This window comes from Gekko japonicus, unplaced genomic scaffold, assembly GCF_001447785.1.
Source record: "Gekko japonicus isolate JY-2015 unplaced genomic scaffold, Gekko_japonicus_V1.1 scaffold1467, whole genome shotgun sequence".
In the NCBI taxonomy this organism is placed as follows: domain Eukaryota; kingdom Metazoa; phylum Chordata; class Lepidosauria; order Squamata; family Gekkonidae; genus Gekko; species Gekko japonicus.
Genome location: NW_015162527.1, coordinates 298932 through 318571, shown reverse-complemented (window position 1 = coordinate 318571; position 19640 = coordinate 298932). Strand labels below are relative to the sequence as shown.

At 40.9% G+C, this 19640-nt stretch overlaps 1 protein-coding gene across 1 annotated transcript in view; it reads right to left on the bottom strand.

Annotated features, from left to right (window-relative positions):
• The window catches only part of ELAVL4 (ELAV like neuron-specific RNA binding protein 4), a 135869-nt gene that overhangs the window by 71494 nt on the left and 44735 nt on the right, over positions 1 to 19640 (bottom strand). The window contains exon 2 of the mRNA XM_015406285.1: positions 15873 to 16113. Coding sequence (XP_015261771.1) covers positions 15873 to 16113 — 241 coding nt within the window. The remainder of the gene's footprint in view (positions 1 to 15872; positions 16114 to 19640) is intronic.

Sequence of the window (19640 nt, the reverse complement as noted above, 5' to 3'; positions counted from 1 at the left end):
TCGTGATTCAATTCTTAGGCAGGTAGACAGCTGGGTGGCAAACCCGTGTACTGACCATATGGTGATTTGCCTCCCTAGTGCGAAGGTAGCGGACATTACGCATGTTTTAAATAGGCTGGTAGATAGTGCTGGGGAGGAGCCAGTGGTCGTGGTGCATGTCGGCACCAACGATGTGGGGAAATGCAGTCGTGAGGTCCTGGAGGAGAAATTTAGGCTGCTAGGCAAGAAACCTAGGTCCAGGACCTCCAAGGTAGCTTTCTCAGAAGTGCTACCTGTTCCACGCGCAGGGCTGGAGAGACAGGCACAGATCAGGAGTCTCAATGCATGGATGGGACGACTGTGTAGGAGGGAAGGTTTCAAGTTTGTTAGGAACTGGGATGCTTTTTGGAACAAGAGGGAGCTGTACAGGCGAGACGGTCTCCACTTGTCCCGAGAAGGAACCAGGCTGTTGGCGCTTAAAATCAAAAAGGTGGCAGAGCAGTTTTTAAACTGAATATTGGGGGAAAGCCGACAGGAGGTTGCAGGCTTAACTTGTATGGGAAATTATAGCTGTTTCTATACAAATGCTAGAAGTGTCCGAGGTAAAATCGGGGAGTTGGAGTGCTTGGTGTTGGAGAGAAAAATAGACATTGTGGGTATTTCAGAAACTTGGTGGGATGAGGAAAATCAGTGGGATACAGTGATTCCCAATTATATATTATATCGGAAGGATACGGGGGGAAGAGTTGGAGGTGGGGTGGCCCCTTTTTAGCCTTTACTTTCAGTTAGCAGGTTAAGGTGAAGGATAAAAGGGTTGGAACACTTTCCCTGTGAGGAAAGGTTAAGGCGCTTAGGGCTCTTTAGCTTGGAGAAACAACGACTGAGGGGTGACATGATTGAGGTTTATAAGATTATGCATGGGATAGAGCAGGTAGAGAAAGAGGTACTTTCCCCCCTTTCTCACAATACAAGAATTCGTGGGCACTCAATGAAACTGCTGAGTGGCCGGGTTAGAACGGATAAAAGGAAGTACTTCTTCACCCAAAGAGTGATTAACACATGGAATTCACTGCCACAGGAAGTGGTGGCGGCTACAAGCATGGACGGCTTCAAAAGGGAATTAGATAAGCATATGGAGCAGAGGTCCATCAGCGGCTATTAGCCACAAGGTATAGATAGGGACTCTGGGGCAAGTGATGCTCTGTCTTCTTGGTGCTTGGGGGGGGGGTCAACAGTGGGAGGGCTTCTAATGTCCTGGCCCCACTGGTGGACCTCCTGATGGCACCTGGTATTTTTGGGCCACTGTGTGACAGAGTGTTGGACTGGATGGGCCTTTGGCCTGATCCAAAATTGGCTTCTCTTATGTTCTTATGTTCTTATGCACCTCACCAGTAATATACTTACGGTGAAATTTCAAAGAATGTGAGATTAAGAAGGGGAAAGAGGTTATACTCACAGGAATTGTGAAGGAGCATCTGTATAAGCTTACCCTAACAAATGCAGAGGCTACAATCACTACACAAATTTGCTATGGCAACTGCATCCACCTGTGGCACAAATGTCTAGGACACAGACACCCACAATCCATAAAAGAGCTTGAAAACCGAGACTTAACCAAGGAAATTAAGATGGTGTCATGTCAAACATATATGTAGTGTACGTGCTGCATAAAGGCAAAAGCTACATGTGCCTTGCTTCCTAAAGGCAGCAAAAGCAAGTCTACACCCCCCCCAGACAGTGCATAGTGACATTTGCAGACCCATGAGAACTGTGACATCAGGAGGAAACAAATTCCTGATGACTTTCATTGATGACTATTCCAGGTACACTGTCATGTATCTCCTGAAACAATAGAGAGAAATGCTTGGGAAACTCCAAGAGTTTATGGCAGCAGCCAGCAATAAGTTACAATAGACGCAATACCTTTAGGTACTGCTCCACTTCTTTATTTGTATACCCCCCCCAATTGTCTGTGCGGAGTCTGTGCAGCTAAGCAGATGGCACATAAATCAAGCAGATGGCACATAAAATACATGTATGCTATTTTACTGCTCACCCCCTATCTATATGTGTGGACTCTAACTTCCATTTCATTGTATCTCAAGAAGTGTGTGTGCACATGAAAGCTTATACCTTGAATAAACTTTGTTGGTCTTAAAGGTGGCTCTGGAATCAAATGGCAAAAAAGTTCACAGTTAAAGTAGAAGCCTATTTTTAGATGTTAGGGTCCTTCTTTTAACATTTTTTGTGATGACGAAACCCCTTATTTCTGAGTATGTGAGGATTTGTCCCTGTAATCTTTCACAAGTTGGAGCTGTCTTATTTTCCACTGGTACTGTCTGCCTGCCTCTTTTAACCAGGAACCCACACAGTTCGTCCTTCTGTCACACACCCAGCCACTTATTGATCTTTCTGTGTTATACCTCTGAGGATGCCAGTCACAGCTGCTGGCGAAATGCCAGGTCCTACAGTGCCAAGACCACGGCCATACAGCCCGGGAAATCTACAACAACTAATGAACTCCAGCCATTAAAGCCTTTGACAACATATTAATGAGACCTTTTAAAAAATATTTATCTCTGTGGCTTTTCATGAGCACCGCTCTTTTCCTAGGACAAAGTTTATGGTTTAACTTTGTCAGGTACTTAGCTCTTTCAGACACTGAGGCACATGCGACATGGAGCAATAAAACCAACTGACGATTTTATTTACAAGGACAGGCAGGCAAAGAATAAATATACAAGGGAAAATTGATGCTTGTGTACACGTTGTTTCAAATGGTATAGTTCAGCTTTAGGTCAGTTTGTTCATAATCCTTCACTTCAGATGCCACACTACAAAACATACACTCTCTAATTTCAACTCTGTGCAGTTCTAGAATGCTGGTTTATGTTTGGATTTCTCAGGTATTCTCCACCTCCTCTGCTGTGCCTTGGGTTTTTTTTCTCCTTTTTCTTTTTGGACATCCACTAGTCCAATAAACCCTCCTGGCACACACTAAATCCACTAAACCCAACTCTCTCTCCATGGGGTATAATTCTATGTAAGAGGGACATGAATCTCTTGTTTAACCACAAGAAGCTTATTTTCCTTTTTAAGACTCTTTAGTTTTCACGATGGTATAGAACCACGTTTGGCTTTTGTCAGATTCCCTTAATATTGGAATCTGTAGAGAAATCTCATTTGCTCCACAGACTCAGCGAGGTCCAACCTAACTTTTCAGTCCCCTGGCACAGTACCCACTGACCAAAAAAACCCTGACAGTCTCAACAACCAAACTCCAACTTTCAAGATTTTTTTTAATCATTAGAACCCCCCCCCCAGTTCTGCATCAGAATTACATCACCACTGCTAGTCATATGACTGCAGGTGTCTTTTCTTGCAGGCTGATCCCAAGTCCGAAGTCCATCACAAATGTACATGTAACTAATCAGATATAGATTTACTTCAAAAAGGTTAATTTCCTGTCTATTTTCAAGACTTATGTATTGTGAAAAATGCTTCAGTATTTCCAGAAATATTTATTACAAAATGGAAGAAAATATGATATGCATATTAGTGATCAATTTGTTGAGTCCCTGAGGAGAAGACTGCATGAAAGAGAATGCTGTATTACAAGGACCTTTAATTGTTTCCAGCTCATTTATAAGACTCATCAACATTTACATATTTATAAGAATATACATGGAAAGGTAGTATTCTTTCCAATAATTCCTAAAGACTCAACCAATAATTTAGAGCAAAGAGAAAACAGCATTAAGATGGAAAGGAGGCAAGTACAATTATCAGCTATATTTTGGTTGAGGAGTATAATTTTATTTAGTTGAAGTGGGAGGAATCACGAGCAGGAAAACTGATGGATATGAGTAGTGACTACTTCTGTCTTTGGTCCAAGATGATCAAAAAATGTAAAGACAGAATAAGATAGGAAGAGTCATATTTACCACAGAATACAATTAGTTTGCCAGGAAATAAGAGATCCAACTGGAGCAGTAGAAGAAGGTGATCTCATTTGGGATCTGAAAACTTGAGATGTATGCCAATATAATATGACTTGTATAGCTATGCAAACTTTCTTCCCTAACAAGGAAAACCAGAAAGAAGCAAACAACTCCTTCTCTTTATGTAGAGGATTATACAAAATGTCAACATGCAGCAAACATCAAGCGTGTAACACTCCCATTCTCAAATATTTGACTGGTATGTACAAAAGAATGGTAGTGCAAGCTCTTGAGTCCTGTGGGAAGCTGGACTAATTCTAAGAATAAAGAAAGTTGCAGTTGAAAGATGACAGTTATTTTGAAATACAAAAAGTTCCTTTTCTTTTTTTTAAGTTAATATTTTATTGCATTTTCTCAAAAAAACCCACAACCTAACAATATGGGAATATGTACTACTAGGAGTAAGGCCTGTTGTGGGAAGAAATACAATGAGCTCTAGAAGGAATCTCCAGGTGAGTGTCCCAACTGTGGCTGGTGGGGCGGCAGATGGAAGGGGAAAATAGAGGGAGGCAAGTCATGTTTATTTCCTTCTGCTTAGCTATAAAGCAGGGCTGTCTCAAGTCATTTTGCTGCCCCTCAAGTGGGTAGTATGGGAGGACAGCCTCATGGTAACAGGTATGGTTCCCTCCACCCCTGATTTATGTTGATTTGGGGTTATGCAGTGGCAGCTAAGGTAGAAAAGCACCTCCCTCCTGTGCCATATCTTCTGGGTTCCAAGGGTCTGGAAAGTGGTTCCATAGCCAGTTACAGGGTTGCCAACTCTGGGTTGGGAAATACTTGTAGATTTGAGGGGTAGAGCCTGGGGCAGGCAGGGTTTGGGGTGGGGAGGGACCTCAGCAGGGTATAATTCCATAAGGTCCATTGCCAAAAGTAGTCATTCTCTCCAGAAGAACTGATCTTGGAGATCTCCAGGTGCTGCCTGGAGACTGGCAATACTAAGGGGAAGGCCAGACCTGTAGATTTGAGGGGTACAGCCTGGGGAGGGCAGGGTTTGGGGTGCAGAGGGACCTCATCAGGGTATAATTGCATAGAGTCCATTGCCCAAAGCAGCCATTTTCTCCAGGAGAACTGATCTTGGAGGTCACCAAGATGCCTGGAGAGTGGCAATATAAGGGGAGGGCCAGACCTGTAGATTTGAGGGGTACAGCCTGGGGAGGGCAGGGTTTGGGGTGCAGAGGAACCTCAGCAGGGTATAATTGCATAGAGTCCATTGCCCAAAGCAGCCATTTTCTCCAGGAGAACTGATCTTGGAGATCTCCAGGTGCTGCCAGGGAGGGCCAGACATGTAGATTTATGGGGTAGAGCCTGGGGATGGCAGGGTTTGGGGTGCAGAGGAACCTCAGCAGGGTATAATTCCATAGAGTCCATTGCCCAAAGCAGCCATTCTCTCCAGGAGAACTGATCTTGGAGATCTCCAGGTGCTACCTGGAGGGTGGCAATACTAAGGGGAGGACCAGACATGTAGATTTATGGGGAAGAGCCTGGGGACGGCAGGGTTTGGGGTGTGGAGGAACCTCAGCAGGGTCTAATTCCACAGAGTCCATTGCCCAAAGCAGCCATTTTCTTCAGGAGAACTGATCTTGGAGATCTGTGTTCTGACTTGCTTTTGGGGGGAGAGGAACAGCAAACTGTTTAGAATATTGAAGGCAAGACTCAGGCAATGCAGCCAGTGGATAGGGACAGCTTCTGAGTGACAGGTCAGGGAGCCAAAGGCTGTGGGAGTGTGTGGAACGTTCAGAAAAGAGTCACACCAAAAGAGAATTATATATAAGGAGAGATAGAACAATAACAAAGTTACATAAATAATCCTTAAAATAACCAGAATATATAAATGCAGTACCTAACTCTGACACCCTTTAGGCAGATATTATGTCCACTGGGGGGGGGAGAACCCTTGAAGAAGGGAGCTTTCAGCATTGCCTACTAAGATGCTCAGAGGAAGTGGATGGAGGACAGACACACAAATGTATTCAGACTCCACAGTGTCACTCACTGTACAGGAAGAGGCAAGATCAAGGAGGCATCTATCAGAAATGTTTTAGATTGGGGAAACTATGCATCTTTATCAACCCTCATCAATACCCAACAAGAGATGTTGTATATCTTCCTTCTCAGAGTATTATGTCAGAGCCCAGGGTTCAAAATGTCTTGAAGGAAAAGAAAAACATTAACTGATGCACTAAGGACTAATGTTCCAAAGCAAGTACAGCTTACAAAAGACGATTTCCAAGAATTATTGTAGGTGCAGATAGAATAACTGTGTACTTGAGAAGAGCATGTATCACTCTAAGACAGCAACCAAAGGATATTTAAGGCTTGCCTTTCAACTTCCAAGCAATCAGATGCACATGTGTAATCAGGGTTGTGTGTGTGTGTTTGGAAAAAGAGGTGCCGGAACTCTCAAGAGGGAAATGAAGTTTTCAACCTGTATACTGAAAACTCATGAACTTGTAAACATTTTTTTAAAGAATTTTGTTGAAGAGGTTCTGCAATTCCATTTCAGTGTGTTCCACCAGCAAAAAGTCCTGCGTGTAATGAATGAAAAAGCCCTAATGAAAATGATTCAGAAGTGTCCTTGAGTCTTCCATGGAAAGGACCATAATACTGGAGAACCAGGGATGCCTGGACCATCTGGACATTATGTGAATCATTTGTCATCTGTTCTTATGATTTTTCTGATTTTTTTATCAGTAAAACCACCAAGAAAGCATATAGGAAACCTTATAGCAACTGCAGTTGAACAGCATATCCCAAACTAGCACACTTGCCCAGTACTCCAAATGAAGACTCAAAACAACAGTGAGGATATAACTAGTTTTTTAAAATTTATTCACATTTGCTGATCTACACCATCAATTAATTATGCTAATATTTAATTGTCCATGACTGCCTTTGTTCTGGCAAAATCTGCCCTAGCTCCAAACTTGGCCAGCGGCGGCCACTGGCCTAATTTATCCTCACCCACACATAGAGTGCTGAGAGGTGTCCAGCTCCAGTCCCTTACACTGATGCACCATTAAACCACTACCAGGTTCAGGAAGATGTTGCTCCCAAAGGCCCTCTTTCCCAAGCCTCATCCCACCATCCAGCAAGCAATGATCTGTTCAGGATGCACCCTTCACCATGCCTAATGGCTTAGGGTGCTCACTGCTTATCCCTACCTAAATAAGCAACACACCCTCTCCCTGCTAAACTAGTTATGTCCTAAACAGTCAGAGGCCAGTCCTAATTAATCCTATATTTTATTTATTTATTTATTTAAGCTATTATTACCACCATCACGAAGAGGGTGAAAAAGGGCCCTGCTCAAGTGCCAATCCAGGAGAAGGCCCCCCGAATTCCTGCTTGGCCTCAAACAGTGACCAGCCAATCCTGTGGTATCAAGGGTGGATTGGTAGAAAGCAGCAAAAGCTGTAGTACGAGGTAGGGGAGGATTAATTAACCATCCTTGCCTGCATTCCGATTGGATGGCTGCTTCTTTAGCCAGCCAATCCTGCTTCGAGCTTCCTTTAAATCTGGACTGGGGCAAATCAATCCACGGCTCTAACGGTGATGAATGCCTCTTCTCATGGTTTCTGTTTGCAAACCTTGGCACCTCTTTGTTTGCCTTGGCAGCAAAGAAATCAATGACTAGGCCCTCTAATCTGAGTGCTCTGTGAGAACTCTCCTGGCATTTTCTACAAAAGATCCATAGATATTTCCAACAATTGTGGATCCTTCTCCTTTACTCTTCCCAATTCAATTTCTAACCTGACTGATGCATTGTTCTTCAGCCCTGCCAATCCACTCATATAACCACATTAGAGCCATTGCATTTTGTTTCACAAAACACTGGAGGAATCCCCACCAGTCTCAATTAGGGCTCTGCAAAAAACCTGATATTTTTTGGGTTTGGGTATTTCCTGATATTCCCAAATCCCAATAGTAGTATGGTAGTCGGATTCTGAAAATATTTGGGATTCCCGGATTTTTTTCGCCTATTATACCCTATGGGGACCGTTATAGATTATAATGAAGAATAAATCTGACAGTATCTGGGGCTTTGGGGGGCTTTTTGAGGTAGAGGCACTACATTCCAGCATAGATGCTTGTGCCTCCTAAAAAAAACCCCAAATTTAAAAACAATTGGACCAGGGGATACAATCCTATGGGCCTCCAAAGAAGGTGCCCCCATCCTCCATTGTTTCCAATGGAGAGGAATGGGCATTTAAAGGGATTGCAGTCCCTTTAAATGCCTTCTCCAAACCACACGACTATGCAGTGAGTGAACTCTGAAGGCGTTTAAAGAACTCGCAGTCCCTTTAAATGCTTTCTCCAAGATGAGAATTCACTTGGAAGGCATTTAAAGGGACTGAGAGCCCTTTAAATGCCCTTTAACTGCAGCTATCTGGTAGTCCCAAAAAATCCCTAATATTTTTAGGATTTTTCGGGTCAGCCATTTTTTGACTGCCAAATAAGTAGCCACTCACTAACTGGCTGGGAAAATATCTGGAAAATACCAATAAGGTATTTTTTCAGGTATTTTTTGGGGGGGCTCTGCTTATGTCAAATGCACACTCCTAATTCCAATCTTTTTCCCCCTTCAGGGGTAAGACCAATTATGTTCCAAGGACTGCTAGCTCTTGGCTTTGCTAGAGATAAAAATTCCCTAACTTCATCTTCTTAGAGAACTTCTGAAGCAGTGTTCCTTACTTTTTACCTAAAGGGAAGCTGATGTTGACGTATGGACAACTTAGGGTGATGGAGCTGCTTCTGGATGTATTTTGCATGCCCTTTCTTTGCTGTGTGATCAGGAATGGGAAATTTCTCATAACTACCAGTGCCTCAAGCTACAAGGTGAGCCATTCTCCCAGTTGCGAACTGCTCTCTAATCTCTCACTGCAATTTCAAAGTTGTAATTAATGTTTTTCAATTGATTATTCCTAGGAATTGTGAGGAAGAATATATGCATGTTTTATAGACTGATTGGTAACAAAACCCCAAATCCATGTAATACCCTTTTATGAGGGCTAACAAAAATGTCACAAAACATTGAGGGGGAGGAAAAAAGCAGATTTTTCAGTTGGGGGAATAAAACCACAAATACATACAATAATCCAAATAAAACATCAAGTTACACATTCACTTGAGCAAGTCAAATAAATGCAAAGCTAAAATTCTTATTTATTTATATGTCTCCTCTCACATTGTGTAAACAATACCGTAATCAGCTATCTGATGTGGAACTGACAAGTAATTCCATTGAGAAAGATAGTAAAACTGAGGTGCTCAATGGAAGAAAGTTAAATTCTGTTGAAATAGATGAATGAATAACCTTGTCAACAGTTTATTATGTAAAGGTTTTTGAGTATGTAAACATCAGTACATCAACAGCTTTCAGTGTCTTTGGTCTTTTTCTTAAAACATAAACAACATACATGCAGTACTGTCTAAATTTTTATAAGTATTGTTCCAAAATATTGTTTTGTTATTGTAAAACTTAATAAAAAAAATAAGTATTGTTCCAATAAAAATAATTTTACATTCAACTTTGAATTTGTTAGAATATAGTTTTCAAATCACATTTGATTAAATTTTTCCTTATCAAACGTTTCAGTTCAAATCTTTGCTACTACTGGGACATCAAATTAACATGGGATACTATTAAAATGTTTTTACTAAATAGAAGCCAAAATAAACATGTTAAGTCAGATCAGGATCTATTTAGGAAAATTTTCTGATTCTAGTTTTTCCAGAAAACCACATCACTACCTTTATTTCTTGTCCTCTAGCAGGTTGTATTTGGAGGCACACCATCTCTGAATATGGGGATTCCATGCAGCTATCGCAGCTGACAAGGAATTTGCCTTCTACTGTTACACGAGTTGATGTTTTCACTGCGACATCCACAGCCCGGGCCCTTTTGTCTGAAACATCACCACCAGTCCATATCCTGTCACCACCAGTCCACATCCTATCAAGACATATATATGGTTGGGGATTGCTTGCTCCATGATGTGCCTCTTTACTTTTCTTTACACTAAATCTTGTTACCGTTTTGTTGTCCATTTAGCTAGTATAGAAATGTCTTTTCAGAGTCTGTTTGAGTTTCACCTGCTTGAAGAATTCAGTGTCATCTGTAAACTTGGCTGCCTCACTATTCACCCCAATTCCATATAATTTATGAATGCTATACAGCACCAGTCCAAATACTGATCTTAGGGTAAACTACCGCACACTTCCCACTATTGTGGAAACTCCAGTTAATTTCTGTCCTCTGCCTTCTGTTCCTTAACCAGTTAGCTATAATATCTCAGTACACTTTTGTATACTTGAATTTTCAAAATGCTTTAGACAAAGGTTCAGTGTAAAGTCACAGAATAAGTGAATCAGTAACTGATGAAATAACAGATGTCTAATTTTTATGTCTTAATAGTTTCAACTGGAGATTTAAATACTTCTCCTGCCAGTCAATTGGATTTAAAACTGCATGGTATTTGGCATGATTTTAGCATGTACCTTAACATTTTTCTCCAGAACACTGTGTTAAGATCATAAACATACAACCTGAAAAGTGAAAAGTATATGCATTTTCTTTCTCCCTCTATATCATCACCCCTAGCAGGAAGTACTTCAAAATATAACTACATATACTGTTTAAATTTGTCGAAGTTGTAGCTGTACTTACTAGATAACTAACTACTGACTTAACCCATAATTAGTTTGTGGATAAATGGATACTGGAATTGATGCAGATTAGATTTATTGTATATGGTCATTGGCTATTACAATACAACACAATACAAGATTACATTCAGCATACTGGAATAGCACTATCATTGGGGGGAAGACAGATTTTCCATATTAACTATAGAAGATGCTTATGTTATTCCCTACATCTGGATGTAATCTTCCATGCAATTATATTATTGCAAAATTATTATTGTCAGTAATGGATTTTAATAGAATGCTAAGCACCAGTTACATGACAGGAAATTAAGGGAGCCAAGTGTACATGTATAACTCTTTACTGTAAGACTGGGCATGCAGTTCAACTACTCGGACTATTTTAATATTCTCCACCCATTGCTAGATGATAGCTTTTTCATCACATCATTTAGAATGGAATGGACTCTTCCCCGAAGTAGAAAAAGTCAGATAAAAATCACAGCAGACTTGGCCCAATAGTTTGAGAGAAGGGAAAGTGCCTTCGATCTGCAGATGAGATCAAGTGTCACCTACACTTATTCTAGAATTATTTCATGTACTGCTGGAGACAGAATAGTTTTTCCATAGGTTTACAATGGTAAAGCTTTAGCAAAAACAGCACTACCTATTCAGGGGTGGGGCCACGGCTCAGTGGTACAGCATCTGCAAGGCATGCAGAAAGTGCCAGATTCAACCCCTGGCATCTCCAGCTAAAAGGATCAAGGGAGGGGTAATGTGAAAGACCTCTTCTTAAGACCCTGGAGAGTTGTTGCCAGTCAGAACAAAGTGACAGGTGACGAATCAGTGATCTGATTCAGTATAAGGCAGCTTCATGTGTTCATTATCTCTCTAAAGCTTATCAACACAACACAGACCCAGCATTCAGCTTATATGAAGGAAATAAATACCCCAGCTCTGGGAAATAAATCAGTGGCACTAAAAGATTCCAACAGTTGCCCTACATGTAATTTCAAAAAGTTTAAAGAAATAACTTATTTGAACCATTAGTAGCAGTTTGAAGTGCAGACGCTGACAAAATACTTTTAAAAAAGGAATTTGTAGAAAACGCACTTTAAAATACTGCAGCAGAACTGCCAGTCTGCACTCCAAATCAAATCTCATTGACTCTACTGGTTGCAAGACACAATTCAAGGTTAAATATATTACCAGAACGCAGGAAAGACAATCAGCTCAGTTCGGCTTTACTTTTAAGCCCCACGTGTCATGCCCCCATCCAGAATCTGTGCTCCATTTTTCTTGCATTACAAGTTTTCTGGGTAAGATAGCTCCTTACCTAAGCTATTTTTCTGTTGTTTTGGTTTTGGGAGAGCAGCTGATTAAATCTCACTACTGGGTTATTGGATGAAATATGCAGTAGCTATGAAACGATACAGCAGGGACCAGTTTCACTGTTAATTTAAAATACTAGAATTAATTAGGTAGTGTAAATGAAGAATTTAATAAGCACACTTTACAACTAGAAGTTCTGCTTTTATTAAATATCTCTGCCAAATGAAGCCAAACATCTTTAGTCTCTCTTCTTCCTGTGTCATTTTCTTAAAAATTCTAGAATTGGATATTTTTCCCTATTGCAAACCCATTCTGATAATTAAAATATGCCCGCTTAAACTATTTGGTGTGAATCAGTAGCCTTTTCTGTGTGATTGTGGAAGCTCCCAAGTACAATGTAAGTTTATGATTCTGTTTCTGATATCTAAATTAAAGACTGTCTCAAAAGCTGTCATTCCTTATGAACTTGGTTTTAAGTACTACCAAATTAGCATTTTCCCAGTACAATAATATGCTTGTTTAACCCTGTATAATTTCAAAGCAATGAGCAACATTACAAATTATTTCACTTCCAAAATGTCTACATATCTAAAGCCAGCAAGAAGACTTCTAAATATTATTACCAGGTAGCAGAAGGCTAGAGATATTTTAAATACAAAGGTTCTAGCAATGAGGGACAGCCAGCACAGCAATTAACTGTTTAACTACTTAACTGAAATATTAAAACTGTATGTACCCTTTTCCAAAGGGTTTTGTAAGTCAAATAAGCTTTTTCTCTCTGAAATTATCTCAAAATTATTTTGGAAGACCAGCTTTATCTTATTACAACTGAAGTATTCATTACAGCATACTGAAGTTTGCAGCATGCCAGTCAATTCTCAAATACGAGCTGTACATATGAATGGTTTCATATAGTCCTTCTCAAATACTGTACATATGAATGGTTTCATATAGTCCAACTGAATCAGCCGCAATATAAAATATATTTCTCAAGGTGAGAGTGCAAGGCTATTCTGACGTAACAAGGCCACTATAAATTATCTGTTCTTGTACAGCAAGAGGTGAAAAAATGACCCCATACGCCTTCCAATATGTACCTCCAGCAACTCCCAGGATATTACAAAGACATGTCATGTTGTCTAAACAATACAATATCAATCACAATGTACAGATAAACTGCTCCAATTCTCATCATCACTGCTGAAAACCGTTTCAAGTCAGGAATTCCCATCATCTATAGCACTGTCACATTCTAATCTCAGGACACTGTGTACAATGTTTCTTCTGAGAGAGGACGGCTTTGTGGTCTGGGCCGTTAGGAGTCTCCCTCAGGTCCTACAAAGTCAATCAACTCAGAATAAAAGTCTTAGTCTGCCTTCTGATTCTAGAAGTTCAGACTCCTCAAAACGGAACAAGAACCTATAGATTCATGATCTTACCAACCACCTTAGATCCTTGCTACTTTGTAATTCCCTGGAAAAGAAACTGGAAGCTACCTAGAGATAATGCAGTACAAGCTTTTAAGGTACAACTGGAAGCCACCTAGAGATAATGCAGTACAAGCTTTTAACCTAGGACTCTCATTAGATTTGTTTTACTTCAACTTCTTGGCTAAAGATAGAGACTTTGGTGCACAGGAGGCTTCTTTTTTCTTATTATTCATATGCTCGGAGTCAGAGCCTCACTGATGAAACACTCTTCCTACTTATTACCTTCTTCCTGGTGAATAGTCCCCATAATGCTACACTTTGCTCCCTATATACTGTTGCCTCCTGAATGATACTTGCTGACTTTTGCTAGACAAGTCAAGCTCCAGTCAAGCCTCGCCTAGTCCCATTTGGGTTCTTAGCTCAGATGACATACAGGGCATGCACTAGACATCTACAATCAATACCCAAACATTCATCATGGTTTACTCTCAAGAAAACCAGAGCTACCTAAAAAACTCTAATCAAAGACTATCTGGCATGACATATTTATTGTATCAATGCATTACTGTGATATATATCAATCATAATTGTGAATTTCCAATTAGTCCACCACATTGTAGGAGTAAACTGAACCATACCACTTGTTCTGTACTTGGCTGGAGAAATAGCGATGTTGCAGCCAATGGCCACTTCTCAAGTCATCTATTTTTATACTGACCAGCAACTGTACATATATTTTTCTAACCTGCAGCACATGGTATGGAAAGGCTTCGTTACTAACATATATTGAAATTATGTCAGTGAACGTATACTAAGGAGAAAAAACACAACCCCATAACAGCATTGCCTCATGCTTTCCCATCATGCTATGATCACCAAGTAGGCCTGAAATTTTCTTCACATCACAACCAACTTCTTTTGAACATTTCTATAACTGCTGTTTCCCCTTAACCACTCCCTGATCTCTTTAATCAGTTCACAATCCTCAAACAAACTCACAACTTCCCATTTCTATTTACATACTTTCCCCCATTACATTAAATTACTCTGTATTCTTGTTCTATATTTTCCTTCTCCAATCTCTGAAAGATCAGTTCCATCTCTTCTGGTCTCTGCAAATCACAAACACCTGGTACTACTGAATATGCTCATAGTTGTGCTCCTCCCCTGTCACACTCCAAGATCACTTTACTTCCTTGCCATTAATGCTCTTTACCTGTCCATCTTCAACTATGTTCCCTCCCTCTTGTGTACTTCCTTGCCTTCGTATCAGCATTCATCTACTATTTGTCACCATTCTCTTAAATTCCATCACTGTGTCTCTGTCAAATAGATCCTTATGGCTAAAAGAGCCTTTCACTCCCTGTTCAACAAGCCACAACTATTGCCTTAGAGACTCATTTTTTCAGTAAGCCCTCTCCTGAATCACCCTGACTTACCTGCATTTCCACTACTACAATGACACTTAAGAGGTAACTGTTAATCCTGACCTTATGTTTTTGCATATAGCCATCTAATGTAAATCCTAACAGCACTCTGAATACAGAAGTTTGATTCTACATTCTGAACTGCACACTATGGTCACGGGCATGAAACTAATACTTGCCCAACCCAACGTCTACATAGATAATAACCATTTCAGGAAGTTTAGAACCTTCCCTAGATATCTTGGCCAGCAGTCCATTCAATTCTCAAGCAGACATTACAAGAGATGAGCTGCTCTACCATAATTAATAAAGAAACAGGATAACCTGAATTAAGTATTTCCAGGAGATACAAACAGGGAAGGATTAGGAATGGGATGAAATCCAATAATTTAAGGAGTGACTGCTTACCCTGATTTTATTTTTTAAAATCTACACAAACAGAAAAGATGCTAAATTTGAAAGCAATATTAAATTTGAAAGCAATATTAACTTATAAGGTATGAGCGTACTCTTTGACCTTGGCCAAGTCAGATGTAAACTGCAAAATGAGCTCACATTCCACAATTCCTGGGTATGGTGATGCACAGACATAGAGAGTCGGTGGGGGGATATAAATTCAATATCAAGCTTACCAGACCTACTTATTGCTATTGTGTTTTTTGGTGGGGGATATAAATTCAATATCAAGCTTACTATGTTCACAGTTAGTATCTACTCAATGTTTGACATACTGTCATACACACATGTACTACCTGTCTGATGTATATCACCAAGTAGTTGCCTTCAACTCTCATGCCCACGTTCTACATTTGAATGTCCCAGCAAACCTCACATCATTTGCACGTGGATAAATGGGAGAAGGATCACAAACCACAAATGCCCCAAAAGTTTGTTAATTGGGGATGTAAACAGTTATACCAAAGATTAATTAATATTATTTTAATTTGTTGATACGTAACATAAGTATTAAAAAAAATCTTCTAAAACAGCACACAAACAAAAAACGTACCAGGTAAACTGTAATGTCAAGAAATGTCAAAAACATTGAACCATTTTACCTGTAATTTTGTCTCTTACAAGCTTGCAGGACTCTATTTCACCAATGCTCCCAAAAAGGCTCCTGAACTCTTCCTGGGTCATGTTCTGGGGTAAATAGTTGACTATGAGGTTGGTTTTGCTGTCATCTGTAGCAGCCCCTGTCTGCATAGGGGAAGGGCAGTTCCTACTGTTGCTGGCAGGTCCATTGGTTGTATTGGATGTAGGGCCATTGGACACCTGAGGCTCCATGGTGCTGATTATCTAAGAAAATAAAAGGGGGGAAATAGCACCTTAAATCTCAGAAATACAGTTACTATTTTTTTTAAAAAAAAAGATACTTACAAATGAACACGTAGGTAGTGTGCATAGCCAATTTAAGACAGTTTAACAAAAAAAAAACTCAACCTCAGCTTGATTCTTCTGCTATTGTTGTAAAGTAGGTCATGCTAGTCTTTGGCAGAGAGCACATACTAAGATGCAGAGACAAATAAAACTTCCCCTCTTCCACCCTCTCTTTTTTGTTAATGCGAAGCTAATTTTTGCTTTTCGTGATGCAGTCATTTCCATAAATGTATATTTATGCCACATACAAATTTAATTATGCTCTAACTTATAATAACCATGATTAAAATTATAGTTCAATTTAAGTGGAAGAGTCCTATATAGATGTAGAAACTGAAAAGATAAAAACACATTAGTTAATTAACTATTGTAACACACAGTGCTGTGACAGGTGTATCTAGGCCACTCAAGCTATAGAAAGCTGTGACTGTGATCAGCTTGAAGCAATAACCTCTATGTCTTACCAAACACACTGCTTACTTCAATACTGAAAGGCTCATATTTCTCAGTTACATTGTGTCACCAGGAGCTTTCTTTGACTGTTTACTAAACAAAGCTCTGAAACGGCACTCATATAGTGCAATGCTGCACTAGTAAAAAGCCTCACTTTGCCTGAAATTGAAAGATCCTGATTTTCTTGAAGGGGCTGGGAAGAAAACAGACAATGAAAACCAACTTCTACTCTAATAAAAATATACAAGCTTTAACATTTCACAGAATTCTTTATCTGACAAAAGCTATCAAATTTTATGTCTTAATACCTAGAAACAACAGCATATTCACTAAAACCGTTGCATTTTTGTCTTTCCTTCTGACATATATCTTCATATATAAAAAAAGTTTTTTTAACAAAAGAATTACAGTATTATGAAGTTGCTCAGAAACCAATGCTTTTAGAAAGTAAAACAGTGTTACACTTACCTGTAACTTTGTTCATCTAGTTGTCTTCTGTTCAGGCACAAACTGGGACCACGCTTGTACAGGCCAGCCACCAGAGGTCTTTACCAGCATTTTCATAGGAAAGAAAGAGTCTTGGGGGAGCCCTGCTGCTCCAGAGCACATTAGCTGCCATTTCCCACTTAAATGGCCACATGCTCCAGTGGGGGTGCGCCCCCTTCTCTCAGTTCTCCTGAGCTGCCGTGAGCAGAAACTTGAAAAGGAGAACTCACAGCAGGGCAGGAGGGAGGGAATGTATGTCTGCATAGAAGACAACTTGATGAACAACAGTTACAGGTAAGTGCAACACTGTTTTAGTCTTCGGTCCTTCTGTGCAGTCTCACATTGGGAGACTAGCAAGCTACTCACCATGGAGGGGTGTGTGAAGCTCTCATTGGAACAATGAATGCAAAACCACCTTGCCCACTGACTTTTCCTGCATTCATGTCAACAGAATATTGCTTAGTGAACATGTCAGCAGATGACCATGTGACTGCCCTACAGATGTCCATGATGGCATTCCATGATGAAAGGCTGCAGATGTTGCTTGTGACCATGTGGAGTGAACATGAATGCCAAGAGGGAAGGGTAACTTGGCCTGTTAATAGCAGATCCTGATAGCAGAGACTATCAATATAGATATGGTTTGAGAAGTGGCTGCTTTTCCCTTAGAGGGGCCTGAATAACAAATAAACAGTTCTGGAGTGTTCTGGAAAGGCTGTGTTCTGTTTAAGTAATACAATAAAGCCCTTTTAACATTCAGTGAATGGAGCATTCTTTCCACCTCTGATGTGGGGAAGGGGAAGAAGACGGGCAGGATATGATACCACGTTCAGTAGGAACTGTAGGCTAGGGTGAAGCACAACTTTTCCGCCATGAAATCTGATAAAAGGTCGGTGAGCCCATAAGGCTGCTAGTTCTCCCACTCTTCTAGCAGATGCGATTGCTAATAGGAACACTACTTTGATGGAAAGGAGGTTTAGTTTGCATCAAGTGAATGGTTCAAAAGGTGGGAGCATGAGTTGTGCGAGAACCACAAATAGAGACCACTGAGGCGCAATGTGTTATCTGGGGGGAAATAAGTTAAATAACCCCTTCAGGAACCTTTTAAGGTCCTCATGCAAAAACACAGTTCTGCCATCAACCAGGAAGTGAGAAGCAGAAATAGCTGCAAGGTGAACCTTTACAGAAGTCACAGTTAAACCTGAATCCCTTAAAGACAGGAGATATTCAAATATGAGTGGAAGGGGGGCAGGTAGGTGTGGGAACCCCTTTAGCTAATGCCCACTGGGAAAACGAGACCACTTTGCACCATAAGAGCACCTCATAGAAGGTCTATGAGCATTCAGTAGGACGTCCTCTCCCCATGACAGACAGAGAGAGCTCTGACTGAGAACTGTGAGAGAACAGCTCTGAGAGAACTGTGGCTTGCCCAAGGTCACAAAGCAGCTGCATGTGGAGGAGTGGAGAATCAAACCCGGTTCTCCCAGATTAAGGTTTTGCAGAGCATGTAAGGCAGAGGTGTTCCGCCAGGCCTTTGGTTGAGACCAGTGACAATTCCTTACATCTGCCCGGCACCCTCCCCCTGCTCCCCCAAAACTGAATGCTAGATGTCCCATCTTGTTCTTAAAATGTTTTCAAATATTTATGTTTGAATGTTTTTAATATTGATTTTTATGGTTCAAATTGGTTTTATAATGTATTGAATTATTCTGTTGTAAACCGCCCTGAGCCCCACGTAAGCAGGGAAGGGCAGTCAAGAAATCTAATGAAATAAATAAAATAAATATCGGGCCTTTGGGGTAAATTGCAGAAAAAACTGACATGAAGTCATGTTGTGCCCCTTAAACATAAGAGGTAGAGTGAGTGTTTGTCCAACCTCATCATTTTTGTACTGCTGGGTACACTTAAACAGCAGTTTCTAAGACACATGATTGCAAGAAGCCCCCAACCAAAAATGCTCTCTCCTTGAAATATACTGGGTTCAGATGCGTAGAAGTGATCAGCTCATAGTTTATTAGTGATTCAGCAAGAGGCTAATAGCCACTGATGGACCTCTGCTCCATATGTTTCTCCCCTCTCGAAGCCGTCCATGCTTGTAGCCACCACCACTTCCTGCAGCAGTGAATTCCACATGTTGATTACTCTTTGGGTGAAGTACTTCCTTCTATCTCAAGTGTTGCCAGATCTGGGTTGGGACCAGAGGTCATTTCGGGGGGGATCGCGGGGGATCGCAGTTCCCCCGGGTGAGGTACGGGGGCGGAGCACATGACGAAGCCCCGCCCCCTGCTTCCGGCTGCCCTGCTTCCGGCCCTCATTCAGCCAGGAGGAGGCAGGAGAAGAGGGAGGGTAAGTTGCTTCCTCCCTGCCTCTCCCCACCCCTGCCTGCCTGGGGCCAGGGAGGGCCTTCGGGAGGCAGGGGAAGAGGGAGGGTAAGTTGCTTCCTCCCTGCCTCTCCCCACCCCTGCCTGGGGCCAGGGAGGGCCTTCGCGGGGCTTCCTTGCACTCCC